Source organism: Eleutherodactylus coqui, chromosome 4 (genome assembly GCF_035609145.1).
Source record: "Eleutherodactylus coqui strain aEleCoq1 chromosome 4, aEleCoq1.hap1, whole genome shotgun sequence".
Lineage (NCBI taxonomy): Eukaryota > Metazoa > Chordata > Amphibia > Anura > Eleutherodactylidae > Eleutherodactylus > Eleutherodactylus coqui.
This window is the reverse complement of record NC_089840.1, coordinates 40752429-40777819: the sequence shown is the minus strand read 5'-3', so window position 1 is coordinate 40777819 and position 25391 is coordinate 40752429. Positions and strand designations below refer to the sequence as shown.

Here is a 25391-nt window from a genome sequence, read left to right as displayed (position 1 = left end):
GTGGCGGTTGTTTCATGTGCGTCAGGGGATCGGCCCCATTGATTTCAATAGGAAACATCTCTTGTCACTTGCGTGCGCATCACGCGGCTTGCGATGTGTTTGACTGTCCCATTGAAAAAAATGGGCGACGCGTTCCGAGGGGCGCGGAAAATAATAGAACATGCAGGGATTTTTTTACCGTGCCACATCGCTTATGGGCATGACTCCGGTCAAAAGAATGGAGTTTATATTCGCGTGGGTTTTATGCGTCTCGCCACGCACCAGACTCGCATGAGCTTCGCGCTCGTGTGAATGTAGCCTGAGGCCGGGCTCACTCGGGCTGATTGAAATTGCGGAATTGACATCCGTGCGGAGGATCGGCATTGGAAGGCGCGTTACTTTTGCTTTTTTGCTCACACTCACGGATAGGAGTTCCGCTCTATTTTTCCTCAGAATCCGCGCAGACGGCCTCCATTGAAGTCAATGCAGGCCGTCCGAAGTATAGCCCATATACAATTAACATTGCATATGGCTGCGGTCCCCCCGTCATCGCTTAGCGACGGCGCAGGAAATACAAACATTAAAAAAAACTACTGCTCATGACCAACGGCGAGCCACCGTGGTCATCCGCGTTACAGAAATAGCAGATACGCAGTGTCGCTGCCCGGGCCCGCAGCTGGAACCTGCAGCAGCCCTCTCGCGTGCGGAAACGGTCTGCGCTGTAAGCGCAGGTCTGCATTCTGATCCGTGGCTGCTGCAAATGAAAATTCTAGTGCAGCTTTCCATTGAAGTCCACGCTGGATTGGGCCGTGTGAGCATACCCGTATACTCTAGTCACCTCCAGAGCTGCATTCACAGTGCGGCTGCTTTCCTGTTGGAGCTCAGGCTGCTTGAACTCTTATTTCCCTGCCCGGTTCTCTACATTGTCTGGCGGAGTCGTGAATGTAACTGAATGTGAGTGAGGTACGAAGGGCGGGATTTTATTTGTACTCCTACACAGAAATGTATGCCAGGTCTAACTTGGCGTATATTCCTGGCATAATTTAGAGTGAGTAGAGGCAATGTCCGCCGGGATATACTGGAGTCGCAGCGGAAGCACTGCTCCAGCCCTTGTGTAGTGGCCAGTGCTTGTAATTGCAGGTGCAGCTCTCATGGAAATCACTGGGACCCCAGCCTGCAAGTACAAGCACAGTTCCCACTGATTTCAATGGTAGTTGCACTTGGAATTATGAGCGCTGGCCGCTACACTGGGACCTCAGTATATCCCGGCGGACACTGCCTCTACTCGCTCCGTCTGCAGCCCCTGTCCAGCGGCACAGTGCAAAGTCTGAGACCGCTGTACCGAGGTGAGAGGTCAGTGGTCACAGACTCGGCAGCAGCTGCCACCACCGGACCGGAGCTGCTGGCGTGGTGAGTAGAGGCAGCGTAACACGCCGCACATATACGCCCCTGTGAAGGAGCCCTTACTATACAGTTACAATCGGGAATCATAAGGTTGATTTGGCCCTCGGTGAAAGTGAGTCTGACACCCCTGCCCTATATATATAAAGACCCCAGCCTCAGCAGAAGCATCCTGGTGTTGGAACATTATGTAAAGCTACAGCTAGGAGTGGCAGGTGACTGTTTAGTCAGGTTGTGACACCTGGAAGACTTGCTGGCCCTTCTGGACAGGTATGTGTCACCCCTATTTCTGGGAGCCCCCTGATTACAGGTGCAAGCAACAAAGGTTGCCGTTCACGGCTTCCACAGAGGTAATGGCACATGAAGTTGTTAACACCCCCACTCAGTGCTGCATATGTACGGTGTAGGTGGGAAGCAGTTACTGCGTGTACAGTACAAAGGAGCGGACCCCCAGCCGTGTGCCAGCTGTCACATACAATCACCCCATCCATCCCTCTCTGACGTCAAAAGTGTTTTCATTGTAAAATATAATAAAAGCTATATAAATGTGATATTGCTGTAATTCTGCTATTAATAATATACGACTCATTCCACAAGAATACTGTAGAAGGCCCCCTGAGGATCACGGATGTGCATGCGCAGCGCACAGAAATCACGCACGAAAATCAACCGTGTTAAAACAGCTTAGGCTGCCATCACATGGGCTCTAAAATCGCACAAGATTTTTGTGTTACGAGACACATATGCAGACGTTGATGTGCACGTGTGTTCTGGATGGTCTATGTAGTCTCGTGTTTCTGTGTTTTTCCACTCTCTTCTATGGGTATGAATATAATGTGTATTGCACCTTTGCAGTACTGAATGGGTTATGTCTGGGAAAGTATCCATTTGTATGTCATTTGACCTTGTTATATATATGTGGGTGCAAGGTGTGTGAGAGAGGTCTTTTTCTTTGGTTTTTGGCTGTTTCCTTGGAGAGAGAAAGAGAGCCTGGCCTATACTCAGATACCTTTAACCTGAGTACAAGAAAAGATGGAAGAGGCTGAGCGAATATCCCATTAATTCCGCGAACTCTTTCTTTTACTTCCCCATCTTCTGTGGAGTACAAGTGAAGTTTGCCCGCCATGCGGTGTGAGGTGAAAAGGTTGCAAAGATCCGTGAGAGGGGCCTGGTAGAGTGTTGGGGGAGTTTCTCAAGAGTCGGTGTCCGGGGCCAGGGAATCACAGTTAAAGGGGTTGTCCCGTGAAACAAAATGGGGTTATACACTTCTGTATGGCCATATTAATGCACTTTGTAATGTACATTGTGCATTAATTATGAGCCATACAGAAGTTATTCACTTACCTGTTCCGTTGCTGGCGTCCCCGTCTCCATGGTGCCGTCTAATCTTCAGCGTCTAATCGCCCGATTAGACGCGTTTGCGCAGTCCGGTCTTCTCCCTTCTGAATGGGGCCGCTCGTGCCAGAGAGCGGCTCCTCGTAGCTCCGCCCCGTCACGTGTGCCGATTCCAGCCAATCAGGAGACTGGAATTGGCAATGGACCGCACAGAAGACCTGCGGTCCACCGAGGGTGAAGATCCCGGCGGCCATCTTCACAAGGTAAGTAAGAAGTCACCGGAGCGCAGGGATTCGGGTAAGTACTACCCGTTTTGTTTTTTTTTTATCCCTGCATCGGGTTTGTCTCACGCCGAACGGGGGGCTATTGAAAAAAAAAAAAAACCTGTTTCGGTGCGGGACAACCCCTTTAACTAGGCCTGTGTAAGTCACCCTGTTTCTCCTCTTTTTCCTCCGTCGCTTCACGTGTCCTGAACCCTCACTATTTTGCCAGTGGATGTAAAGAGGACTGTTGTAAATGGTTTATTCAAGTTTCTCAGTACATGGCTTTACCAACCGCTCCCGGGTTTGGCCTTTTGAATTCTACCCAGTGTGTGGACTCTTATTTATTCTCCGGAGAGATCACCACAGAGGAAGGAATGGTGGTGTCACGAGTGACAAGTGCACTACTCTATCCCCGCTCCTCAGATGCTGCATGGAGGAGCTATATCTTGGTGCCACGAACAGGATAAGTTCCTTCTGTGCCTGTCCACACTTGGCTGGAGTGAAGACACCTCTGCCATTATCTTCTCGGAACAGAGAAAAATTTCTATGCCTGTATCTGAAGTGTCTAAACCTATAAATTTCCTGTCCGCTGAGCTTGCTGAAGTGTTACCAGGAGGACAAGACTGTGTTCCTGCGGAGAAGAAAAAGTAATGCAGAGTCAAGGGGATTCTTTTTCTACACCTGATATGTATGTTACCAGGATTTGCTATGCCCTGAGGCAAGGACTTGTAGAGTTACAGGACCCTGTAATATTGCCTGACCTACATGTTCTAACTGTTCAAGAAACTAAAGGAGTGGAGTTACTAAATGGCACTCAGCCTTCTTCACCAACAGCTGCAGAGCCCGCAAAAAGTTCCCGTCACAAATTTCCTGCCATGGCTGGAGGAAAAAAAAAAAGGCAGCGCAACAGTCTGCAGCAGGAGATCGCTTAGAGGAGTCATCGACTTCGGCGAGTGGAGCTACAAACATGTCTTTACAGAGTTACAGAAGCACAGGAGGAGATACCATGGTCTCCTATGATGCGCTGCGCTACAAAACAGCAGGCCTTCACCTCCGTCGGAGAACAGGCTAGAGAAACTACCCTGGACTCTGGTAAATGGGCGCATTTACCTAGCCCTCTTTGCTCCTCACCGGATATTAAACCGAGGAGGTTGCAATGATATTGGGCTCTGGAAGGCATGGTGTAGAGTCGTTACCCGCCATGCATCTTAATTCACTACCTTAACCAGGAAGTCAAAGGCTTGTTGCCGTTTATGAAAGTCTATGGTGAAAAGAATTTTTAATTCACGTTTGAGCAAGAGTCTGCCCATTCTCCAGCAAGGCCACCTCCGATGGTTCCAAATACCCCACCACCATACAGGCTTTGTCCTAGGCCTTGGAGAGTTCACGGCGGCCACGTCGCAGACCGGTCAGACAGCCTCCGACCAATCCCACCATACTGCCTCCACCGTATGTCATCCCAGCTAAGTGGTCCAAAGGTAGGAGCCCTGAGTGGACCTTGTTTAACTGGAAGCAGGTATATATTTGCGGTTCAGAACCCACTGCTAATCACTGTCTGACTTCATGGTGTTAAGAGACTCCTGTACAGAGAGCGCCTTTTGATGTTAGAACTGTATTTTGCTAAATTTATTTGAAAGAGACTCCAGTGGTTGTGAGAATTTCTTTGCACATTTCTGGACTTTGTTCTTTGCGTTATCGTAAAGTTATTTTATATGCCTATTACTGAAGTAAAAACATTTTGATTGCGCTTAGGAATGTGTATGCCTGCTTAAAGTACTTTGAAGTATGTGTGTCATCCACTCTAGACGCTACCCTACTAATTACCAGGCTCTCCAGCGTCAGGGCTTATTCACACAAGTGTACATTGGCCACCATTTTCACGACCGGCCGATATACACTACCAGCTGAGCTGTCTTTCTCTTCCCCCACAACCGACTGTTTGCAATGGGAGGGGACAGGGTAGAGCTCCCCTCCTTACCCCGTCTGTAGCCAGCAATGGGAGAGGTCGGAGCTTAGCTCTACTCGACCCCCTCCCATTGCAGCAGCCAGAAAAGAGGAGAGAGGAAGTGAGACGGCGAGGGGGAGGGAAAGGGAAGAGAGCTCATATGGTAGCGTATAGCGCCCGGCCGTGAAAACGGCAGTCGATATATGCTCGTGTGAATAAGCCCTCAGTCTGTGATTGCATCTGTCCCAGGAAAAAAACAGCCTTGTTAAAATTTTCTTTTCAGTCAAATTCTGCTAGGGGTATACACCTCAGGTTACCACCCGGAACAAGATCTCTGGGAAGTGACGGTCACTCCACTTACCTTTATTTTTCTAGCCTGCCAATCACCATTTCTATCTTATATGTGGTTGCAGTGATGTAAGCTCTCACTTTTGTCTTTGGGGAGAAGAGTTATGTAAGTGCCCCATAGCTTATGTTAGACTGGACAGAATCTAGGTTGCACTAGCAACTTTTCTTAAAACGGTATGACCATACCAATAATCCTTGCATCCGGTCATAGAATTACACTACATATAGAAAGTGACGTCTCAAGTAGTAAAAAGTACACTTAGATGGGTTAAGCTTTGTATAGTTACCAAAAGGGAGGAGACTGTGTTTAAGGTTCCGCCTTGCACACTCCATGTTGCGTGGTGACCCTCAAAGTGTTAACAGGTAGTACACTCAGGAATTTTCTCTCTGGAATATATGTTACACTTTAAAGAGTCGGCGCGGGTCAGCTTTTTCTTAAGTAGGGTGGAGCTGTAGTGTACAGAAATTGATGTGCACATGTGTTCTGGAAGTTTCTGGATGGTCTATGTAGTCTTGTGTTTCAGTATTTTTCCACTGTCTAGGTGTATGAATAGGATGTGTTTTGCACCTTTGCAGCACTGACTGGGTTACTGTCCAGTTTAATTATTCTCCGGAGAGATCATAGCGGAGGAAGGAACGGTGGCGTCACGAGTGACAAGTAAACTACTCTACCCCTGCTGTCTCCTAGGCTGGGGCCTCATCCTCGGATGCTGCACATAAGTCTTGCATGAATAAAAACCCCTACAGTGGGGCACTTAAAATATGTTTCTGAGCAGCAAGTTTTAAATGTCCCACTGTAAGCAGCGAAGAATTCCTCAAACCTCACTGCTGGGCAATTCCCCAGCAGCGAGGGGCAGTACGGGACTCCCTCCACCTCTTTCACCAGCATTGGGTCCCCCAAGTGATTTTTCAACTTGCTATGGGGGTTTTCCTGGGAGAAGCCCTATAGCCCTGCCCTCTCTCTATGCACTATAGAGATATCCCTTGGGTAAACACCAGAGCAGGGAGTTTTTAAGCAACACGTTTTGGTGAATGGGCAATTTTTATGTGTCTGAAGCTCTGGGCTTCTGCGTGTAAAAAATGGCCCGTTCACATGAATTTTTCTTGGAGTATAGCCGCAATCTTTTTGCGCGCCTATACTGCACTAAAATCACCCCTGTGGGCTGTGAATGGCTGCGATTGGCTCAATAAGCGCTGGCTCCGATTGGTTTTCGAGCACCGCGGCTCAGCTGATCACAGCCAGCGCTCCCTGGAAGTGGGAAATTTGAACCCCTGACCAAGAAGAGCTGAGAGAAAACTACAAGCACGTGCCAGGGACCTGCACAGAAGATGCGGCGGATTGAGCAGAAGCTGTTAGGTGATGTATCTGGTTTTTCTTATGCACCTAGGGCTTATTTTTAGGGGTAGGGCTTAGATTTCAAGAAACAGAGCACTACAAAGTTGTGCAACTTTATGGCAACAAAATCGCCACAAGAAAATGCCGCAATATCGCACAGACCACCAATGCGCTATCGCTGTGATATCGTGTCTACTGGGTGAAAGAGGCCTTATCAAGACTAACATGCAGCACGGTCTTGATGCCCACAGCAACCAGCACTCAGCTTCCATACTGCTCTGGAAAAAAAAAAAAAAAAAGCTGTGTTGTAATTTGTTGCAATTGACAAGGCTTGGGGGACCCACATATACATACGGGGGCTTATTTACTAAAACAGTCTAAAAGTTAGATAGTGCAAACTTAGAGTAGACCGTTTTAAGCTGCGTCAGATTAATCACTGAATGATAAATGTGTCACATTTTAAGACTCTGTTCTCTAAGTTTAAGCCACCTATTAGGCTTAGTTTCCGTCAAAAATTGTGCCAAAATTTTGGCATAATTTGCTGCAAAGAAAAAAAAAAAAATTGCTCAGGGGTTCATATTCATGAAACAGTTTAATGAGCTCAAAATGTTCTCTTGCACAGAAAGAGAATGCTGCGTATTTTTCGCGTGACCTCATTGCACACGCCAAATATGCACGTGATCAAAATGCATTGAAATCAGCATGTTTCATTTTCTACGTCAAGTTTTTCAGCGCAAATATGCTCGTCTGAATCCAGCCTAAGAAGAATATTGAATGCAGCTCTGGATGCGACTGCAAAATAAGAAGTGTAGCAGAATAATGAGCGCAGCTCTGGACGGACAAGGACAGTTTTGTTTTTAAGACAGTTTTAATACACAAGGCCTACTGTCTCATATGTATATTGGAGGGGACTTGAAGCAAGTCCTGAAAAACATCATGCACTGCCCTGGCTGAGTGAGGGCAGCAGATGACGTGTAGCCAGCCTCTTGCTAACGGTGGGAGTCATACGAGCGACAGATATCACCGCAAGGGTAAAAAAAATAAAATAAAATCACAACTGTGGAATACCATGACTTTGTAGCGCTTGATCTTTTGGTGTGTGTATGTGTAAGGGCTTGAAATATAATCCCTGAAAATAAACCCTGGCTACATTTTAAAAAAATTACCTAACAGGCGCTGTTCACTCTGCTGCACTTCTGAAGCTCCGGCATACTTGTGCAGTCTTCAGTCAACGCTTCCTGGTGAAGGGGTTAAAAAAAATCCCACCTCCAGGAAGCGCTGGCTCTGACTGGTTCTTGAGCACCGCAGCTCAGCCAGTCATTGCAGAGCTTGTAGAACCAATCACAGCCATTCAATGCAATGGCTGTGATTGGTTCATCAAGCACTGCACTAACTATTGGTCCATGTGCTGTGTTGGACACACAGACAGCACACAGACTTGGAATATGCTTGTAGAAAGAATCCCTTAGGGTAACTTCACACGGGACGAAAATCACTGCGGGCATTCCTCAACGGAAAACCAGCAACAATTCTGCTGGAAATCTACAGTGGGCAAATCCACACCTACATGATGCAGATTAAGCTGTGGAATTGTAACCCCAGTATTTCAGGGTTTGAGTTCTGCAGCATTAATAGACATACTGCGGGGACTTAGGCCGCCTGTCCACGGGCGTGATTCCGCTACTGTGGAAAGCGCTGGCCCCCTGTCCACAAGCGGAGAATCATTGCGATTCTCCGCTCGCAGCCAGCAATTCGCAGCATGCTGCAAATTGCACCGATTCTCCGTAGTCAGCCTATCTATTAGATTAGGCTCACCGGCAGAGATTAGTCTGCGGCTCCTGCTCCCGGGCGGCAGCTCCCACGGCAAGGCTTCGCCACTGGATACCGCATCACCCGTGGACAGAGGGCCTTAGAATCTGCAGTTTTTCAAAAAGATGCTGCAGATTAGGCATGGGAAATTTCCGTCCCGCGTGAAGGAGGTGTCTGAAGTCTCCTCCGCGTGCCTTGTAATGTAAGCGATGCAGAATTTCTGCAGCAATTCCAACAGGGAAAAATCGTCAGCAGTTACCGCCCGTGTGTTGGCAGCCTTACCTTTTTTGCAGTTTTGCATTCTGGGAGATGTAGGGGTAGATTTAGGAAACGGTCTAAAAGCAAAACTGTCTTAGTTGCCCATTCCAACCAATCACAGCTCAGCTTTCAGTTAGTAATCTGCTCTGGTAGAGTGAAAGCAGTGCTGTGATTGGTTGCTGTGGACAAACAGCATTTTTCTTTTAGCAGTTTTCATCTCCCACAGTGGACATTAATGACTCCTAAGTAGGTTAGACATCGTGCTGCACTTTAGTCCTGAGATATCAGCTATAGGTTCACTCAGATCTTTACTTGGTGTAGAAAAAATCTCCTTTAATTTAAATAAACGTAAAGTACAACATGTTATATACAGGCAGATAAAAAGGTTGTATACCGACAACGTACACAACGACACCCTCCCCCATCATCGCAGGGAGGACAGTCAGGACATTTCTAGTGTAATAAAATGAACGTTCAGACTAAAACCTGAGATTTTGTATTGTCAGAAATTGTACAAAAAAAAATAATAATTTAAATAAAAGTTTAAAGAAGTCTTCTCTTCCAGAAGTAGCGTCACACCTGGATGTCTAATATTGCAGCATTGAAGTGACTGGGGCTGAGCTGCAATACCCCACACAACCTGTGGACAAGTGTGGCGCCATTTCTGGAAGGGAGAAGCCATGTTATTCTGATTCTGGCCAATGCCTTCAAGGACGCGAAAACAACATCTAGCAGCTTCGTAGAAGAATCAAGACGACAACAGGCTGTAAACTGTAGATTGTTCCTCGCTGGGGTTTAATTTCAAGGGTCTCCAAGAGGAAGAGGATGGATATCCAGCAATCAGTGCCCCCTGCCAGCAGTCTTATTCCAGACCACTATATCCCAGAAGTCCCTTCTTCCTTGGACTTGTTGATGAGGTCGAAGCTTCTTTGGAGGACGAGGAGGGAGCTCTTGAGCTGAAGATTGAAGGAAGATGGTGGAGATTAGCTGTACTGCTGTGAAGAGACCTCCCCACCAGACCCCATGCCCACCAGAAGTCTACATATCTGCAGCCATCATCTCCGTGTAAGGGCCTATCTACATAGGCCGATAACTGTTCAGATTCTTGCTAGGTCGCAGTTATCCAAAACGATAATCATTCAGTGTAAAAGATTCCAACGACGAATGATAATTTGCTTGCTTAATCATCATTCTGTTTCTGCACGCAACAAAACTGAACGATGATCGGGCCGTGTAAACAGGCAGTCGTGTGTCTAGGAAGGACTGCCCGTTTATGGTGAATTGGGGCGGGCGACCAGATTGATCTCCGGCCCGCTCCGTCTCCATTCACTTAGTGAATCACAGTAGTATTTCAAATCTATATAGTAGAAAAATCGCGCTTCACAGATATAGATTAAAACTAATAACTTTTATTATAGACCAATATTAAAGGTAGGGCCACATACAATACAGAACAAACATGGACTAACAACATAAATCGTACTTAATTAACCCAGGTAGCTGGGTAGTGTGGGGGGTATCGATTCCCTCCAGATTAGGACCAGGTAACCAGTCTGGTTTAGCCCCTTAGCGATATTGGGTGACTGGGTCGCTAGTCTAAAACAGCACGTCACGCTTCATGGAGTAGTCTAAAATGTCAGACCTCCAACTGGCGGTATATTATATTAAGTTATATAGCTACTCGAATATTTCCATTCATGTTTCAACAATGGCAGCTATATGACTGTTAATGTAGCCGCTCGGATATTTTTATGCGTGTTGCAACATTAGAGATTGTATAGCTGCTCGACGCGTTTCTCCGTCCCTGTCTAGGACGGTTCCTCAGGAGCAGGGCTAACGATCGCCCAGAAGTGTGCGTGATTATCCCTATACGTCCTGATCACAGTAGTTAAGACTATTGTTGGTAGTCCTTTAAAAGATTGAACCTTGTCGTTGGTTCAATCAATGTCCTCCTATAGACACTTTTTTTCCTGCCTTGACCCAGAGCCTAGATGTAATAGACCTATATAGAGGATGAGTTGGCACAGGGTCTAACTCCACCATATAGGTAGTTCTAAGTCCAAGTTTATTGGAGTCCAAACACCGAGCGGCCCTAAGACACAGGTCAGTGTATTTGGTCTCTAAGCGGATCGGCGGGGGTTAATAACCCCAGTATCTAGTCACAGAGGGAGAGTCAAAATAGATAACTCCCCCATACGAAGCGTTCTGTATAATGCCCATGCATGACGAGAGACTATTCTAGGTGGACAGTGCGGCCCAAGTACAATAGCTCTCAGATAGTCTCCTGTCTTTAAATAAAGAGGAGGAAAATCTATAGAAAATGGTTTAGCCCTTGATCCATAAAAAAATCCCTATTGCGGATATGGATCAGGTACCCCAATACGCTTGTAAAAGATCCCACCAGTACGAAGACTGTGGATCAATAATGCGTTGCCCCTATGGCTAGAGAAAGTATAGTTCAGGTGGAGGATAGGAGGAGAGATCCGCTTAGAGACCAAACACACTGACCTGTGTCTGAGGGCAGCTCGGTGTTTGGACTCCAATAAACTTGGACTTAGAACTACCTATATGGTGGAGTTAGACCCTGTGCCAACTCATCCTCTATATAGGTCTATTACATCTAGGCTCTGGGTCAAGGCAGGAAAAAAAGTGTCTATAGGAGGACATTGATTGAACCAATGACAGGGTTCAATCTTTTAAAGGACTACCAACAATAGTCTTAAAGGGGTTGTCCCGCGAAACAAAGTGGGGTTCAGCACTTCTGTATGGCCATATTAATGCACTTTGTAATGTACATTGTGCATTAATTATGAGCCATACAGAAGTTATTCACTTACCTGCTCCGTTGCTGGCGTCCTCGTCTCCATGGTGCCGTCTAATTTTCAGCGTCTAATCGCCCGATTAGCCGCGCTTGCGCAGTCCGGTCTTCTCCCTTCTGAATGGGGCCGCTCGTGCTGCAGAGCGGCTCCTCGTAGCTCCAACCCGTCACGTGCCGATTCCAGCCAATCAGGAGGCTGGAATCGGCAATGGACCGCACAGAAGACCTGCGGTCCACTGAGGGTGAAGATCCCAAGGTAAGTAAGAAGTCACCGGAGCGCGGGGATTCAGGTAAGTACTATCCGTTTTTTTCTTTAAACCCCTGCATCGGGTTTGTCTCGCGCCGAACGGGGGGGGGGGGGGGGGGGGCTATTGAAAAAAAAAACAAACCCGTTTCGGCGCGGAACAACCCCTTTAACTACTGTGATCAGGATGTATAGGGACAATCACGCACACTTCTGGGCGATCGTTAGCCCTGCTCCTGAGGAACCGTCCTAGACAGGGACGGAGAAACACGTCGAGCAGCTATACAATCTCTAATGTTGAAACACGCATAAAAATATATGAGCGGCTACATTAACAGTCATATAGCTGCCATTGTTGAAACATGAATGGAAATATTCGAGTAGCTATATAACTTAATAGAATATACCGCCAGTTGGAGGTCTGACATTTTAGACTACTCCACGAAGCGCGACGTGCTGTTTTAGACTAGCGACCCAGTCACCCAATATCGCTAAGGGGCTAAACCAGACTGGTTACCTGGTCCTAATCTGGAGGGAATCGATACCCCCACACTACCCAGCTACCTGGGTTAATTAAGTACGATTTATGTTGTTAGTCCCTGTTTGTTTTGTATTGTATGTGGCCCTACTTTTAATATTGGTTTATAATAAAAGTTATTAGTTTTAATCTAGATCTGTGAAGGGCCATTCACTTAGTGATGATCACTCTTGTATTAAAGGACAGGAGTGATTCGGTGGGATCACTGGTGGGCGCTTATGCTCCCGACTATCATCCTGTGTAAACAGGGCTCCAACGTGCTCAGCAAATTTATTAAGCTGAATGCACAAATTCTTAACTTACTCCATTTTTACAGACTCCCTTGTGTTTCGTTCCTGACCAATTTTTCAGCATGCATTTCTTGCATTAGAGGTTTAACCCCTAAGTGATCAGCCCTACATATTTTTATGGTAGTCACTATGGGGCCTTAAGCTAGGCTGCCATAAAAATATAACCGCTTAGTCAAAAGGTAGACATGGGAGTGCCATGCTGTACATTAGATAAAAAGGGGGAAAAAACTAAAATAAAAAGTGGAATATCTGTTGTCCCCCCGTCCAAAAAGCAAAAGACACACACAAAGATGTAAAGATGGTGGGGGGGGGGGGGGGGGGGGGGAATGCCTGATTATCAAGGCTTGTTACATTGTATCCAAGCCATGTCTTCTGTTATCTTGTAGCAAACCCTGTAGCTGTGACCACACAATCCCTCGCTCATCTCCCCATGAAATATTTTGAAGAATGTTATTCTCTGAAGTCAAAAGAGTAGTAAATCTCATGCATTTTAGGCACATTCACATGAAGAGTTGGGCCATAACCCCTAATGATCATTACAACTCCGGCATTTATAGGTACAAGGGAATCATTGACAATAGTAGCAGTTTTATATTGTGACTTTCCAGTAATCACCACTCATACCTGTTCTAATGTAGTGATGGAGTCCTTCAATACGCCTTTCAGTCCTACTCCCAACACTTTCTTACTTGAGGCTTCTTCTTGGGGAGTTGCACTGTGATGTAACCTGGAGAACATCAGGTAATAGTGAGCAAAGCACTAACATGTGAAACAAGCCATATGCAGTACTGGACTGGCAGCGGCGACAGTACCGTGAGGCCCCCCCATATCACTTCCCACAGATAATGAGGTGCAGTGGTGGGCAGCCTCATAAGCTTAGAATTTATTGCATCTCTCCAGGCATTGCACCACCCTGGAATTCTAAACCAGGGCAATCTCTTCCCAATGGCATCCAGCTGCCTCACCCTCTGCTAAAGAGAGGATTCATATAGATGTCTGCGGGGGCAGACTGGAAGAAATATCAGTGGGCCGGTTGGGTCTTGGAGCCGGTCGCTAGGGAGCCCAGGCTGCAGGATCATCCACAACAGATTATAATTGTATTAAGAGTATTTATTAAATGAACTGACTACACTCGCCTTCATCACTCTCCAGTCACCGGAGTCTGCAGTTTCATTCAGGTTCCCCACTGACTTCTGGGTTGCGGCATCATACCACAAACACATTCCCTGGCTTCACCAATGCAGAGGACAGGACTGACTGAAGCAATCATGTGCGTTTGCCATGTGATTGCAGAAGTCAGCGGAGGACCCGACCAAAACGGCACTGACCTCAGCAGAAGGGGAACAGAAGCAAGAGAGAGTATAGTCAGTTTTTGTAATTTTATTATATATAAAGGGGACATTTCTTCTAAAAAGAGGCCACTATTACTGACTGGGGGCAAAAAGTTATTGATGAATAGGAACAAAAGGGACATTGAGTGGAGGCATAAAAAAGGCATTATTACTAAGGAAAGGCAATTTTACTGTGTGAGGTTCAATATAGTAGCACAGCGGGCACAAAAATGGGTAAACTACAACTGTGTGGGGCACCACAGGTGGCATTACTATTTCAGGCACTATAAAAAGGGGGATTATATAGAGGTGTGGATAACGTAGGTAGGGTGCTGGAAATGTGGAGCCAAAGATGTATGTATCAAATTCTGCAGACAAGTTCTGACTTGGAGAAATAGTCATGGCGGCCTGGACCAGTTGTATAAGCAAAAAGGTAAAGTGAATGACTGCCGTTAGAGAGGATGTTACCTGTGATTACTGGTATAACAGTCCTCTAATCACTTACACAATCTACAAAACACTTGTTTAGAGCTGGCATTTGCTACTATATGGGAGGAAGGGGGGGGGGGGGGGGTCGGTCTTTGTATAGTTGTTTGTTCTGCAACAGTATAGTAGTATTGTGTGATCACAGTCTGGGGGTATTGTTTGGCCCTCAGTGGCAATAGGTGGCACCTGCAGTCAAGTCACACTGCGTGTATTCACTCACCTGGCAGATCTCTCCTGCTGGATGTGGATGTGGTAGAAGGATTGGGCGGCCTGCTCGATCCTCGATAGCTTGATGAATAGTGTGATGTTGAGCAGGACCAGCAAAATCAGACTGCAGGGAGGAAAAACGACAACTTGTTAGCAATAATCCATAGCAGGACTGGAATTATACATGGAAGTCAGTAAAAAAACAAAAAAAAAACAAAAAACAAAAACACACACACGACTCTGCAAAGATGACAGAGAAAAATAAAATTCAATCACAATATCTGTAGAATGGCTGAAAAGTATGTGTCCCTATTTACATTTAAATCTATATAAAAAGCAGTGAAATTACATTACTTATCCTGTACTGATCCTGCGTTCCATCCTGTATTATACCCCAGAGCTGCACTTACTATTCTGCTGGTGGAGTCACTGTGTACATACATTACTTATCCTGTACTGATCCTGAGTTCTATCTTCTATTCTACTCCAGAGCTGCACTCACTATTCTGCTGGTGCATTCACTGTGTACATACATTACGTTACTTATCCTGAGTTACATCCTGTATTATACTCCAGAGCTGTACTCACTATTCTGCTGGTGGAGTCACTGTGTACATACATTACATTACTTATCCTGTACTGATCCTGAGTTACACCCTGTATTATACCCCAGAGCTGCACTCTCTGCTGCTGGTGGAGTGGCCATGCACATACATTACTTACTGTATTATACTTCAGAGCTGCACTCACTATTCCGCTACTCTAGAGCGGAAATCTCTGAGCATCTCCTGTTCTGGGACTGTACAGGCATCTTCTGTAGGAAATAGGAACTGCTCTCCTGTATTTAAGGAGCTCAGCTTGGGGGGGGGATAAGGGCGTCCGCACACGGTCGGATTTGCATTGCGGAATCCGGAGTGGGCGTCCGCTTCCAGATTCCACAGCAAATAACGCCCATACAATGCTATGGAAAAATGATTCTTCCTGCATACGAGCGGAAACCAATTGTGCATGCTCCCAAAAAGTCTCTGTGTGGCATACCGGTGTGTGAGAACGGTGGCGTCACGAGTGACAAGTATTACTACCCCCATCAACCCGTTTATTGGCATTCCCCATCATAGGGGTGTCAAAGCTGACCTATGATCCTGCTCTGGCCTTAGCTGCATGTCATCCCTCCAGAACCAGAGCCTGGTAAGTCCCGCCGTGACAAGCCAGCACTTATCCCTCCCAGCTCTTCACGTTAGCCAGTTGCCCTGGGTCTCCCCTCTAGGGTGTTGCAGTGGGTGCTACCTCGGCTTCCCCTATAGCTATACTGCAAGATACAGTATTACTTGAGAACAAATCCCAACATATTCCATCTTCCATGAGCTCGTTAGGCCTCATTATCAGAAGGGTACTGAAATTCAGAAGTTTGCATGGATAAAAGTAATGGTCACTTTTTTGTTTTCAACTGTTTCCATAAACTTCCATAGTCTATCGCAGCCCGATGTGGTCACAAATAGTGCACCCCCCGTGCCCAGCATCACACTTTATGGCACAAGTGAACGGTTTTGGTACTCACAAGATGCTCATTACAATGATGATGGACTTTCTCTGGATGCGGTCTCTTTTCCCTACAGATTAAAATAAACAAACATATATCAGCCGGTATACAGCATCCGGTGGTATATACAGCAGATGCCAGCCAGTCACCCCAGTGGCATATATAGTGACAGACCCCAGAGGTATATACCGAAATTAATCCCTAGTAGTACATACAGTGGCAGACCCCAGATAGTCATCCCACTAGTATATACAGCAGAAGCAAGTAAAGATTACAGCAGCACAGTATAGACAAAGTCACACAAACTGGGGGAGCCGTGAAGGTGCACACTCAAATGGAACCCAGACTTCCCAGATCCCCCAAAGCAAACTCCAAATCACAATGTAGAGCAGCACACAGGGATTTTTTTTACTACATTCAGCACCATAAGGCGCCTCCTTTATTATCTCCCCATAAAATCAGCGACGTTTCGTCCCAAACAAGGCCTTTGTCAAGCATACAGTGGCAGACCCCAGATAGTAATCCCAGTAGTATATACAGCATCAGACCCCCAGTGGTATATACAGCGATAGACCTCAGACAGTCATCCCAGCAATTTCCCCCAGTGTTATATACACCAATAGACCCCAGTGTCCTTCCTCTGACAATAAATAAGCATATACAATGGCACATCCAGGGGGGTATATAAAAGCAGTCATCCTCTCAAGTTCATGGCGTATATACACATGTAGCAGAGCCAACCCTGTCATTTGGCACAACTCCAATATCACCGGATGTTATGTGCTTTCCATCAGGCTTGCAGGACTTAAAGGGGTTGTCCCGCGAAAGCAAGTGGGGGTATACACTTCTGTATGGCCATATTAATGCACTTTGTAATGTACATCGTGCATTAATTATGAGCCATACAGAAGTTATTCACTTACCTGCTCTGTTGCTAGCGTCCCCGTCTCCATGGTGCCGTCTAATTTCAGCGTCTAATCTCCCGATTAGACGCGCTTGCGCAGTCCGGTCTTCTCCCTTCTGAATGGGGCCGCTCGTGCCGGAGAGCTGCTCCTCGTAGCTCCGCCCCGTCACGTGTGCCGATTCCAGCCAATCAGGAGGCTGGAATCGGCAATGGAACGCACAGAGCCCACGGTGCACCATGGGAGAAGACCTGCGGTCCACCGTGGGTGAAGATCCCGGCGGCCATCTTAGCAAGGTAAGCAAGAAGTTTTTTTTTTTTTTATCCCTGTATCGGGTTTGTCTCACGCCAAACCGGGGGGGGGGGGGGGGGGGAGGGCTATTGAAAAAAGAAAAAAAAAACCCGTTTCGATGCGGGACAACCCCTTTAACTATCTCTAGTTGCAATTATGAAACAGTTAAATGATTGGCTCTGCTACATCGGTAGAATGTCGGTTCCTGGAGAACCAAGAAATATGGCTACAAGGTGGGGTGTAGCAAGTACGTTACCTTTGTGTTCCTGCTTTGCATCAAATCCCATGTTACCGGAATCCAGCAGGGAGCCATGTTTGATCAGGTGATCTCCGGCGCTGCGGCTGTGCGTCCGTCTCCTCCTTCTAATACTAGTGGGTTTGTTGCTTTCAATTAACACACCGCCCAAAGATTCCTCCGTCACCAGATCCGACTCTGCAGGATGTATTTACATGGAAAGTTAACTGTGGCTCTACTACGTCTGTACTAGGTATGCATTACTGCTGAGTGTTCCATTAAAAGCATGTATTAATCTGTAGTGTTACATAAGGCTGCATGTAACATCTACTACATTGTTTGTGATATTACATAGGACATTCTCTAATATTATAACATCTCAGCACAGCAGCGGCAGGACTCACCTAACTGTTTGAAGTAATCCTCCAGGCCGCTCCAGCTGTTCCTCTCGATGAAAGTTTTAATGAGACCCCATGGCTGTTTCCGGTACTTTACATCTGTGCACACACTGGAGAAAAAGCGAGAATTATTCCAAGTACACGCCCCTGAGGAGCCATCAGGTCCAGCCCAGTATTATGCCATTGGCAGTATACAGGGTGTAGTCAAAAAGAATGGTCCAGTATTGTATCTCAGTACTGGTGTCCTATACTGAAACAATAGTGTACTTTAATAGGAATGCATGGATGTGCTACATGATAGTACGGTGCACGGGCCCCGGATTTCAATTTCACATTGTGGCCCCTGTAAGAGAGAGAGAGTAAAACCCAATTGCAAAGTTGAAGAGTAGCATAAGAGAAGAATAACTCTGCTTTCCGCATCTCTCCAGTCATAGCAGCGGTCCCACCGGACATGAAGTCAGGAAAGTGTAATCCAAGTGGCCTTCTCCTGCTACAATATGTGCAGGGCGTGGTTATTGGACCTATGTTCATTCCAGGGACTCAACACAGATCAGTGTCCGAATCTCTTACAGATGACGTTGGATGACTTCCTGGATGATCTGCCTGTATTGTAGCACAATTTAAATCCATGTTCCAGGGCCCATACTTTCATGTAGCGCCCGCATCCATGCCTTCCTATTCAAGCACGCCATTGTTATTTCAATACAGGACACAGATATTCAGATATGGCGCTAGATCGGTCTTTGATTACATCCTGCATATGGGACACTTACCGTAGTCTACACTTGTGTTTGGAGGTTCGGGATATACAGTACTTGTTCACAGTGTAGAAGTAGTCGTGGTACGGGACGTCGTGCGTGTAGACTTCTGTCTCTACACAGTAGTACTGGCCTTCCTGGCTTTCCTTATACAAGGTCTGAAATTTAATATTACACATACTAATAATCCAGCATTAGTTAGCCTGTTCCATCCGCTATGAAGTCTTCAGTCTGTTACCTCCCGTAAGATTAACATCCTCAATTCCTGAAATACCCTGTGCCGCTTTATTCTAAGGGACCAGCAACTTCAAATTAGCCTTGTCCAAACCAGACACCCTTTAATATTGGAAAGAACAATAATCTGAGGAGCAACCTACAGCTGAAGGCCTCATATACATCGTCGTATACCAGGCATGAAGTATGTGCATTAACTCTGGCATGCAGATTGCTTACCTTGACAATATCCATTTTATTGGAGGGAGGGGGGTAAGATAGTAAATATCTAGGACACTGTAGAGCAGATAGCTACATGTGGCTGGGAATGGGCATTTAATGTCCTAGTCTGCTTCTATAGAGGGAATCAGTGGCGCCAGCCTTCCATTTCCCATAATGATTAATATGCTGAGTATGAAGTAGGTTATATTGATCCCCTATTCAGCAGAGGATATAACACAGTTTATAAAGCACTTAAGTCACTGAGGACTCCATTACTACGTTATTACAGTGTTGATGATGAGGAGTCCTCAGCTTTATGTGTCTTGTGTTAGGTTTCAAGCATAGATCAGCAGACCAAATACATGGCTGGGTTTAAAAGGGACTTTCCTATCTTATATAAAATTCAATCAATAACTTCTTAAACTTTCTTAGGAAGTTTTCACACAGCATTATAGTGCAGATTGCATGACTGCTCAGTTTGGTACAATGTAGCCGTGGAGATAAAATGTATCAGTCTGGAGTCCTCAGATGCTTGTCTAGACTGGATACAACGAAGTATCACACCGCTCATCAGATGGGGTTGATATTGCCCAACTTTACCTGTTTGTCTGTAGCGGACGTGAACTTCCCAATCAGTGGGTTATTAATGGTGATCGTGTAAGTGAGTGTCCTCGTCTGATTGCCGCCGTTATCGGGTTGCCAGGAGGACGACTCCAAGTCTGAATGACAAACAAGATGGAATAAGAGATGGTTACAGGACCAGGCTGCATAAATCACCATATGTATCAAAAGTCTTCATCCAGCCCGAATGGCACTATGAATATAAGTGTGGACAATCCAAAGAACAAACCAGTAATTGCATAAGTTGCAGGTGACGGACGGAAGGTCCCACTACAGGTTTAGCATGAGGGTCAGTAACTCACCAAAGACCTTCCGAGACGTAAGGAATGTCTGCAAGAAGCGTGACGTCGTGAAGAGAAGTTGGAACATTCTCTCTGCACTGATGTGAAAGACCCGGTTGATGTACAATCGCCCTTCCACCTGCTCTTCTTGAAGACGATCATCTAGAGGGAAGGACGAAGAGACATAAAAGTCAAACTCAAAACCACCGAGGCCGGATATGGTAAACGACTGTCACACTTCTCCATAATAAAACTAATGATGCCGGTGTGATCTTACTCCCTGCTACAGGCAGTCACTCTTACACACAGTGGCGGTCACCGGTGGGCAAGCTCTGGAATGCAGTTTTACCTGGGCATACTATAGCATTCTAGCAGTATTTGGCACCATTTGGCTCTAAATGGGCACACTATGGCTGTGTGGCACAGAGTGCCAAGGCAGCAGAAATGCAGTCCTAAGCTCTGGCTCACGGCCTGAAGGTTGCGAGTTCAATCCCTCCATGAATCAGGTAGCTGGCTTAAGGTCGACTCAGCCTTCCATCCTTCAGAGGGCGAGAGGGCGATAAAATGAGTACCCAGCTTGGGGGGGGGGGGGGGTAAATAAATTTGAAAGTCCTGCAGAATAAATTGGCGCTATACAAATGATAAGCATGTGCAGTGAGACTACGAACTGTGTGCCAAGCTTTAGACAGATGCATAGAATAGAATATCTGCTATGACAAGCAGATCTGTGTGGGGAGAATTAAGCCAGTCGTTCCCACAATTGTGTGTAATATATATCTGTTGGAAATGCATTTCATCAAATGATAGCGACCATAAGAAAGGCATCATATGGCTCTACATAAACATGGTTTGGCTCCAGGTAGGTGTGATATGACCAATACATATAAGCGTTAGAGCCTTTATAACAGGACAGCTACTGTATGTTAACAATTCTGCAGGCATTCCTTGCTTTTTCAGCGTCTATACAGACCTTACTCTGACTATCTGCATTCTGGGAATTCTTTACACCAAACACTATACTTTTAGCTTTTGTAGGAAAAACTGCCTCTTTGCATTATTATTATTTGCTCAGCTTACTGGTGGGATTCCATCTGACAATAAGCTTGCCGAGGTTTTCAATAACCAGAAAAATAGTGAATGCAGCTCTGGAGTATAATACAGGATGTAACTGAGGATCAGTACAGGATAAGTAATGCATGTGCACAGTGACTCCACCAGCAGAATAGTGAGTGCAGCTCTGGGGTATAATACAGGATGTAACTCAGGATCAATACAGGATAAGTAATGTATGTACACAGTAACTCCACCAGCAGAATAGTGAGTACAGCTCTGGAGTATAATACAGGATGTAACTCAGGATCAGTACAGGATAAGTAATGTACTCTATGTACACAGTGACTCCACCAGCAGAATAGTAAGTGCAGCTCTGGAGTATAATACAGGATATGTAATGTAATGTATGTACACAGTGACTCCAACATATTATAACAGCAATTCAGTATACAAACGGTTAAAGAATAAAGTAGTAATCAACAGGAACACTGCTAGTCCAAAATTCAGGAGAGTATAATAAATGCCACATTCAATATACACAAGTATCCATTACAAAAATGCCACAGTAGCGTAAAAGCATAAAAAGGTGCCCCAAGCTAGTAAAATAAAAAGCAATTATAACAGAACTAAGGAGGAGAGGTGAAATGCAAAGCAATAGCATTAATATAGAATATCACTGAGAGACAATATATATTGATACTATTGCTTTCAATTTCACCTCTCCTCCTTAGCTCTGTTATAATTGCTTTTATTTTACTAGCTTGGGGCACCATTATAATGGATGTCTATGTATATTGAATGTGGCATTTATTACATTCTCCTAAGTTTTGGACGAGCAGCCGTGTCCCTGTTGATTATTTCTCGCCTCTTTCATCGTTTGCACATTGAATTGTTATAAAGATATCTTTTAAGTTCTGATTAGTTTTTCCCTTTTTCATGGCTAGGTAGAAGCCATTATTCAGCCACAGCACCAGGGTAATGGATGTCTTGGTGTGGATACCTTTAGCCTGGGTTCTCACACGCCGTAATCCTGGCGGAAATCTCGCGGTTTGGCCGCAGCGAAAAACCGCGAGATTTCCGCCGGGAGAAGTGCTGCTTCAAAACCCGCAGCACTTAGCCGCAGGTTTTGAAGCGGCTTGGCCGCTCGCTCTGCCGCTGCGGCCGGCGCTTCCATAGGAGGAGAGCATGGCCGCAGCGGGGAAAGAAAAAGAATCAGGCTTTGCCGCAGTGGATTTGCCGTCCCGTGTGGACGAGACTTCTGAGAAATTTCACCCACATGGCTTGCTAATCCCGGGATTAGCGGCCACAGGCCGATTTGCCGCGGCGAAATTCCGGACGGAATTTTTACGGCAAATCCGCCCCGTGTGAACCTGTGAACCCAGCCTTTAGGGTTATTTTATTTCTATAGATCTACAGTGTACTGATCCAATCCGTATATAACCTATAAAATATCGTTAGTCATTTATTTGAAAACTTTATATAAACAATTGAAGATTAGAATATGTTCAATGCACTGAATGGTCACTTTATTACAGACCCCAACCCCTTCACAATTGGAGCTTCCCTGTATGAGAATTAGAGCTGTGACCCCTAAGTGCAGCATAAAAATCAAAGGTTCAGTGCAAATCCACTTTATATGGGAAAATCCAGTAGTCTGAGCAACTTCCAATATAGTAACATAGTAACATCGTTTGTAAGGCTGAATGAAGACATTGTCCATCCAGTCCAGCCTGTCTATCCTACTTTGTTGATCCAGAGGAAGGCAAAAAACCCCAAGGCCAGAAACCAATGAGGCCTGATCATCGCTGCTAGACTAGCCAGGGCCAGGATTTCACTGCTGACCCGTTTTCGTACAGCAGAATGGAGAGAATACTGAGAATTATGTAAATGGAGGAAAACATGCAGCGAAAAGGGAATCCAGTGGATGGAAACAACATTGACGGAAGGGGTCAGAGAAGGATGTCAAGAATTGTTCTTATGAGGTGGAGAATGCGCATCGGCCAGTGTAAAATGTCTATTTGTTGCATAGCTATAGTGATTTGACATTGCAGAGACTCGTAACAGCATTTCTCATCATGACGACTGCTGGACAACAACATGAGAGATGTGGGTTGGATTGGCTGCTAAAGAGGAGTTCAGTAGTCCAAGATAATAAGGGAGTAGTCTTGCAGTGTCAGATCACCTATACATTCAGATAACTTAAAACACACGCTGACCTCACTCTGCCCCCCCCCCCCCCTCCTCTAGCAGCCAAAGACAAAAGGGGAAGCTTGTATTCAGATCACATGGCGAAAGGCCAAAGACCAGTCTACACATGGCATTACACAGATGCTGGGAGGTGGGAATGGGAGTAGGTTCTATATAGCCTAAACCTGTAATCATGAGTATAGACCATGTATCATATGTTATACGCCCATGAAGGGCAGGTATTATATGTTTACATAAAAGGAGCTTCATGCAGAATAAACTCCCAGAGCTCTCTAGTTTTCAAACTTGTCTCAGTCTGAATTCTTTTATGCATGCATATACCAGAGTTTGCAATCAGGAGGCTACAGAATACCCCAGATCCCGCTGGAAAATATTCTGATACAGAACACTCACAAACAGTATACAGGCAAGCAAAATCACAACTGAATACAACGCTGGTGCTCCAAATGTCTGAAGGCACATTTCACTATTCCTTAGCACAGATGGGCTAAAACAACAGAGGACCACTCCCAGCACCATTGCTGTCAAAGAGCAACAGAAAGTGAGACTGGTGAACAAAGCAGAACAAAAATTGTAGCATTGAGCAGTGAAAAAGAAGTCTGGTTAGAATACAGATTTCTGTTACACCATTTGTGATGGAATTCAGAATTTGGAACAAGCAGAATGAATCAATGAACCCTTCCTGTCAAATCTCAGTTTAGGCTAGTCGAAATGGAGCAATAGTGTGGGAAATGCTTACTTGGCACACCGAGTCCTCCAATACCTGTGAATGGACACCACAATGAATATATGCAGTTTTGAGGGCCAGAAGGGGTTCTCCAATGAAAGTGTCCATTCAGTGCACATTGCAAATACCGACCACAGTTCTATAAGTGAGAGTGCTAAATACTGCAGTGACATGGCCACTTCTTCCTGCCGAATGCGGGAGCACGAGGGTTGGTCCATTTGGTCACACTTATATTCTGGATGGGCATGTAGCAGCAGGAAATTGATAAAATATTACAACCTATTCTATAGTAGAATGTAAAACTAGTGAAGACAAGTGTAAGTCTGGCCTTGTTACATATCATTTGATTCCAATGACAGACCCATGGCCCATCCATGGCCCCCTACCTTCCCCTGAAGAGTCTGAGCCAGTACTATTGTCCACCTGCTGGTTTTCATTTCCATTTAGGTCTAGAGTCAGAGATGGCGTCCCGATGTGCGATCGGAGGCTGTTGTTTCTGATTGAGGCGAGGAGGGGGCTTCTCCCAACCACCTTTTCCCCCTGACCCTCTTCGGACGGGGTCTGGCTTGTTATCTAAAAAAAAAAAAAAACAACCCAAGAGGGGTAATCAACAGTGGAAAGTTCTACAGACTGCTGTCATCTGAAGCATAACTTACTGTACTAAAAGTTCAATTTACCTACTACTCTGACACCACTGTGCATTTTCTCCAATATGCCCCAGTTTTGGTAAACTGCACTCCTATGTGGCTTTTGTTTTACCCTTTCACCGACATAAATTTGGTGGTAGGCAATTCTGACTTTGCCGTGTGGATCCCAAATTCTAGAAAATCTCCTGATACAGTAGTAACGGCTTATAGCTATACACTATATAGGACACAGCAGTGAAAGCCTGAGCCAGTGCTGTACTGGGGATTTCATGTGCCCAAAACTGTATATAGGAGTGTGTATAGGTTGCGTATAGTATGCATGATGGCATCAGATTTTTATAACGTATAGGATATACCAGGGCCTCACTATACTCCCCTTCATATACCACTGTTCTCAGTTCCCAAAGGGAAACAGCAGCCCATCTGTCAAGAGCCCTACAGTCCCACCTGGCCTGGCACAGAATGCCAGTTTCTGCAACCCAACGTACACCAAGAGAGCACTGTGTTCTCGAACACCCTATGCCAAGGATCCACCTCCCTGTCAGGTACCCACAGAACATCTTACCATCTGCAGAAGGTTCAATGAATCAGTCTCTGTCTGGGATACAACATCTCTGGTAAGATATCCACCCTTGGGGGTCTTTTCAAACTTCTCAGTACAGTCTTCGGTGGCCGGCTTCCCTGAAGTCCTACACGGCAGAAGACGG

The 25391-nt window shown here is 45.7% G+C and overlaps 1 protein-coding gene across 2 annotated transcripts in view; it reads right to left on the bottom strand.

Moving 5' to 3' along the window:
* Positions 1-8981: 8981 nt before the first annotated feature.
* GRAMD1C (GRAM domain containing 1C) overlaps positions 8982-25391 on the bottom strand; it is an 87506-nt gene continuing 71096 nt past the window's right edge. For both annotated transcript variants that reach the window (XM_066599333.1, XM_066599334.1), the window contains 11 exons: positions 25250-25373; positions 24424-24610; positions 20071-20211; positions 19748-19866; positions 18728-18870; positions 17961-18064; positions 17578-17754; positions 16147-16198; positions 14602-14712; positions 13189-13291; positions 8982-9630 (listed from right to left, as the gene is read on the bottom strand). In XM_066599333.1, coding sequence (XP_066455430.1) covers positions 9550-9630; positions 13189-13291; positions 14602-14712; positions 16147-16198; positions 17578-17754; positions 17961-18064; positions 18728-18870; positions 19748-19866; positions 20071-20211; positions 24424-24610; positions 25250-25373 — 1342 coding nt within the window. In that variant the 3' untranslated portion in view covers positions 8982-9549. The remainder of the gene's footprint in view (positions 9631-13188; positions 13292-14601; positions 14713-16146; positions 16199-17577; positions 17755-17960; positions 18065-18727; positions 18871-19747; positions 19867-20070; positions 20212-24423; positions 24611-25249; positions 25374-25391) is intronic.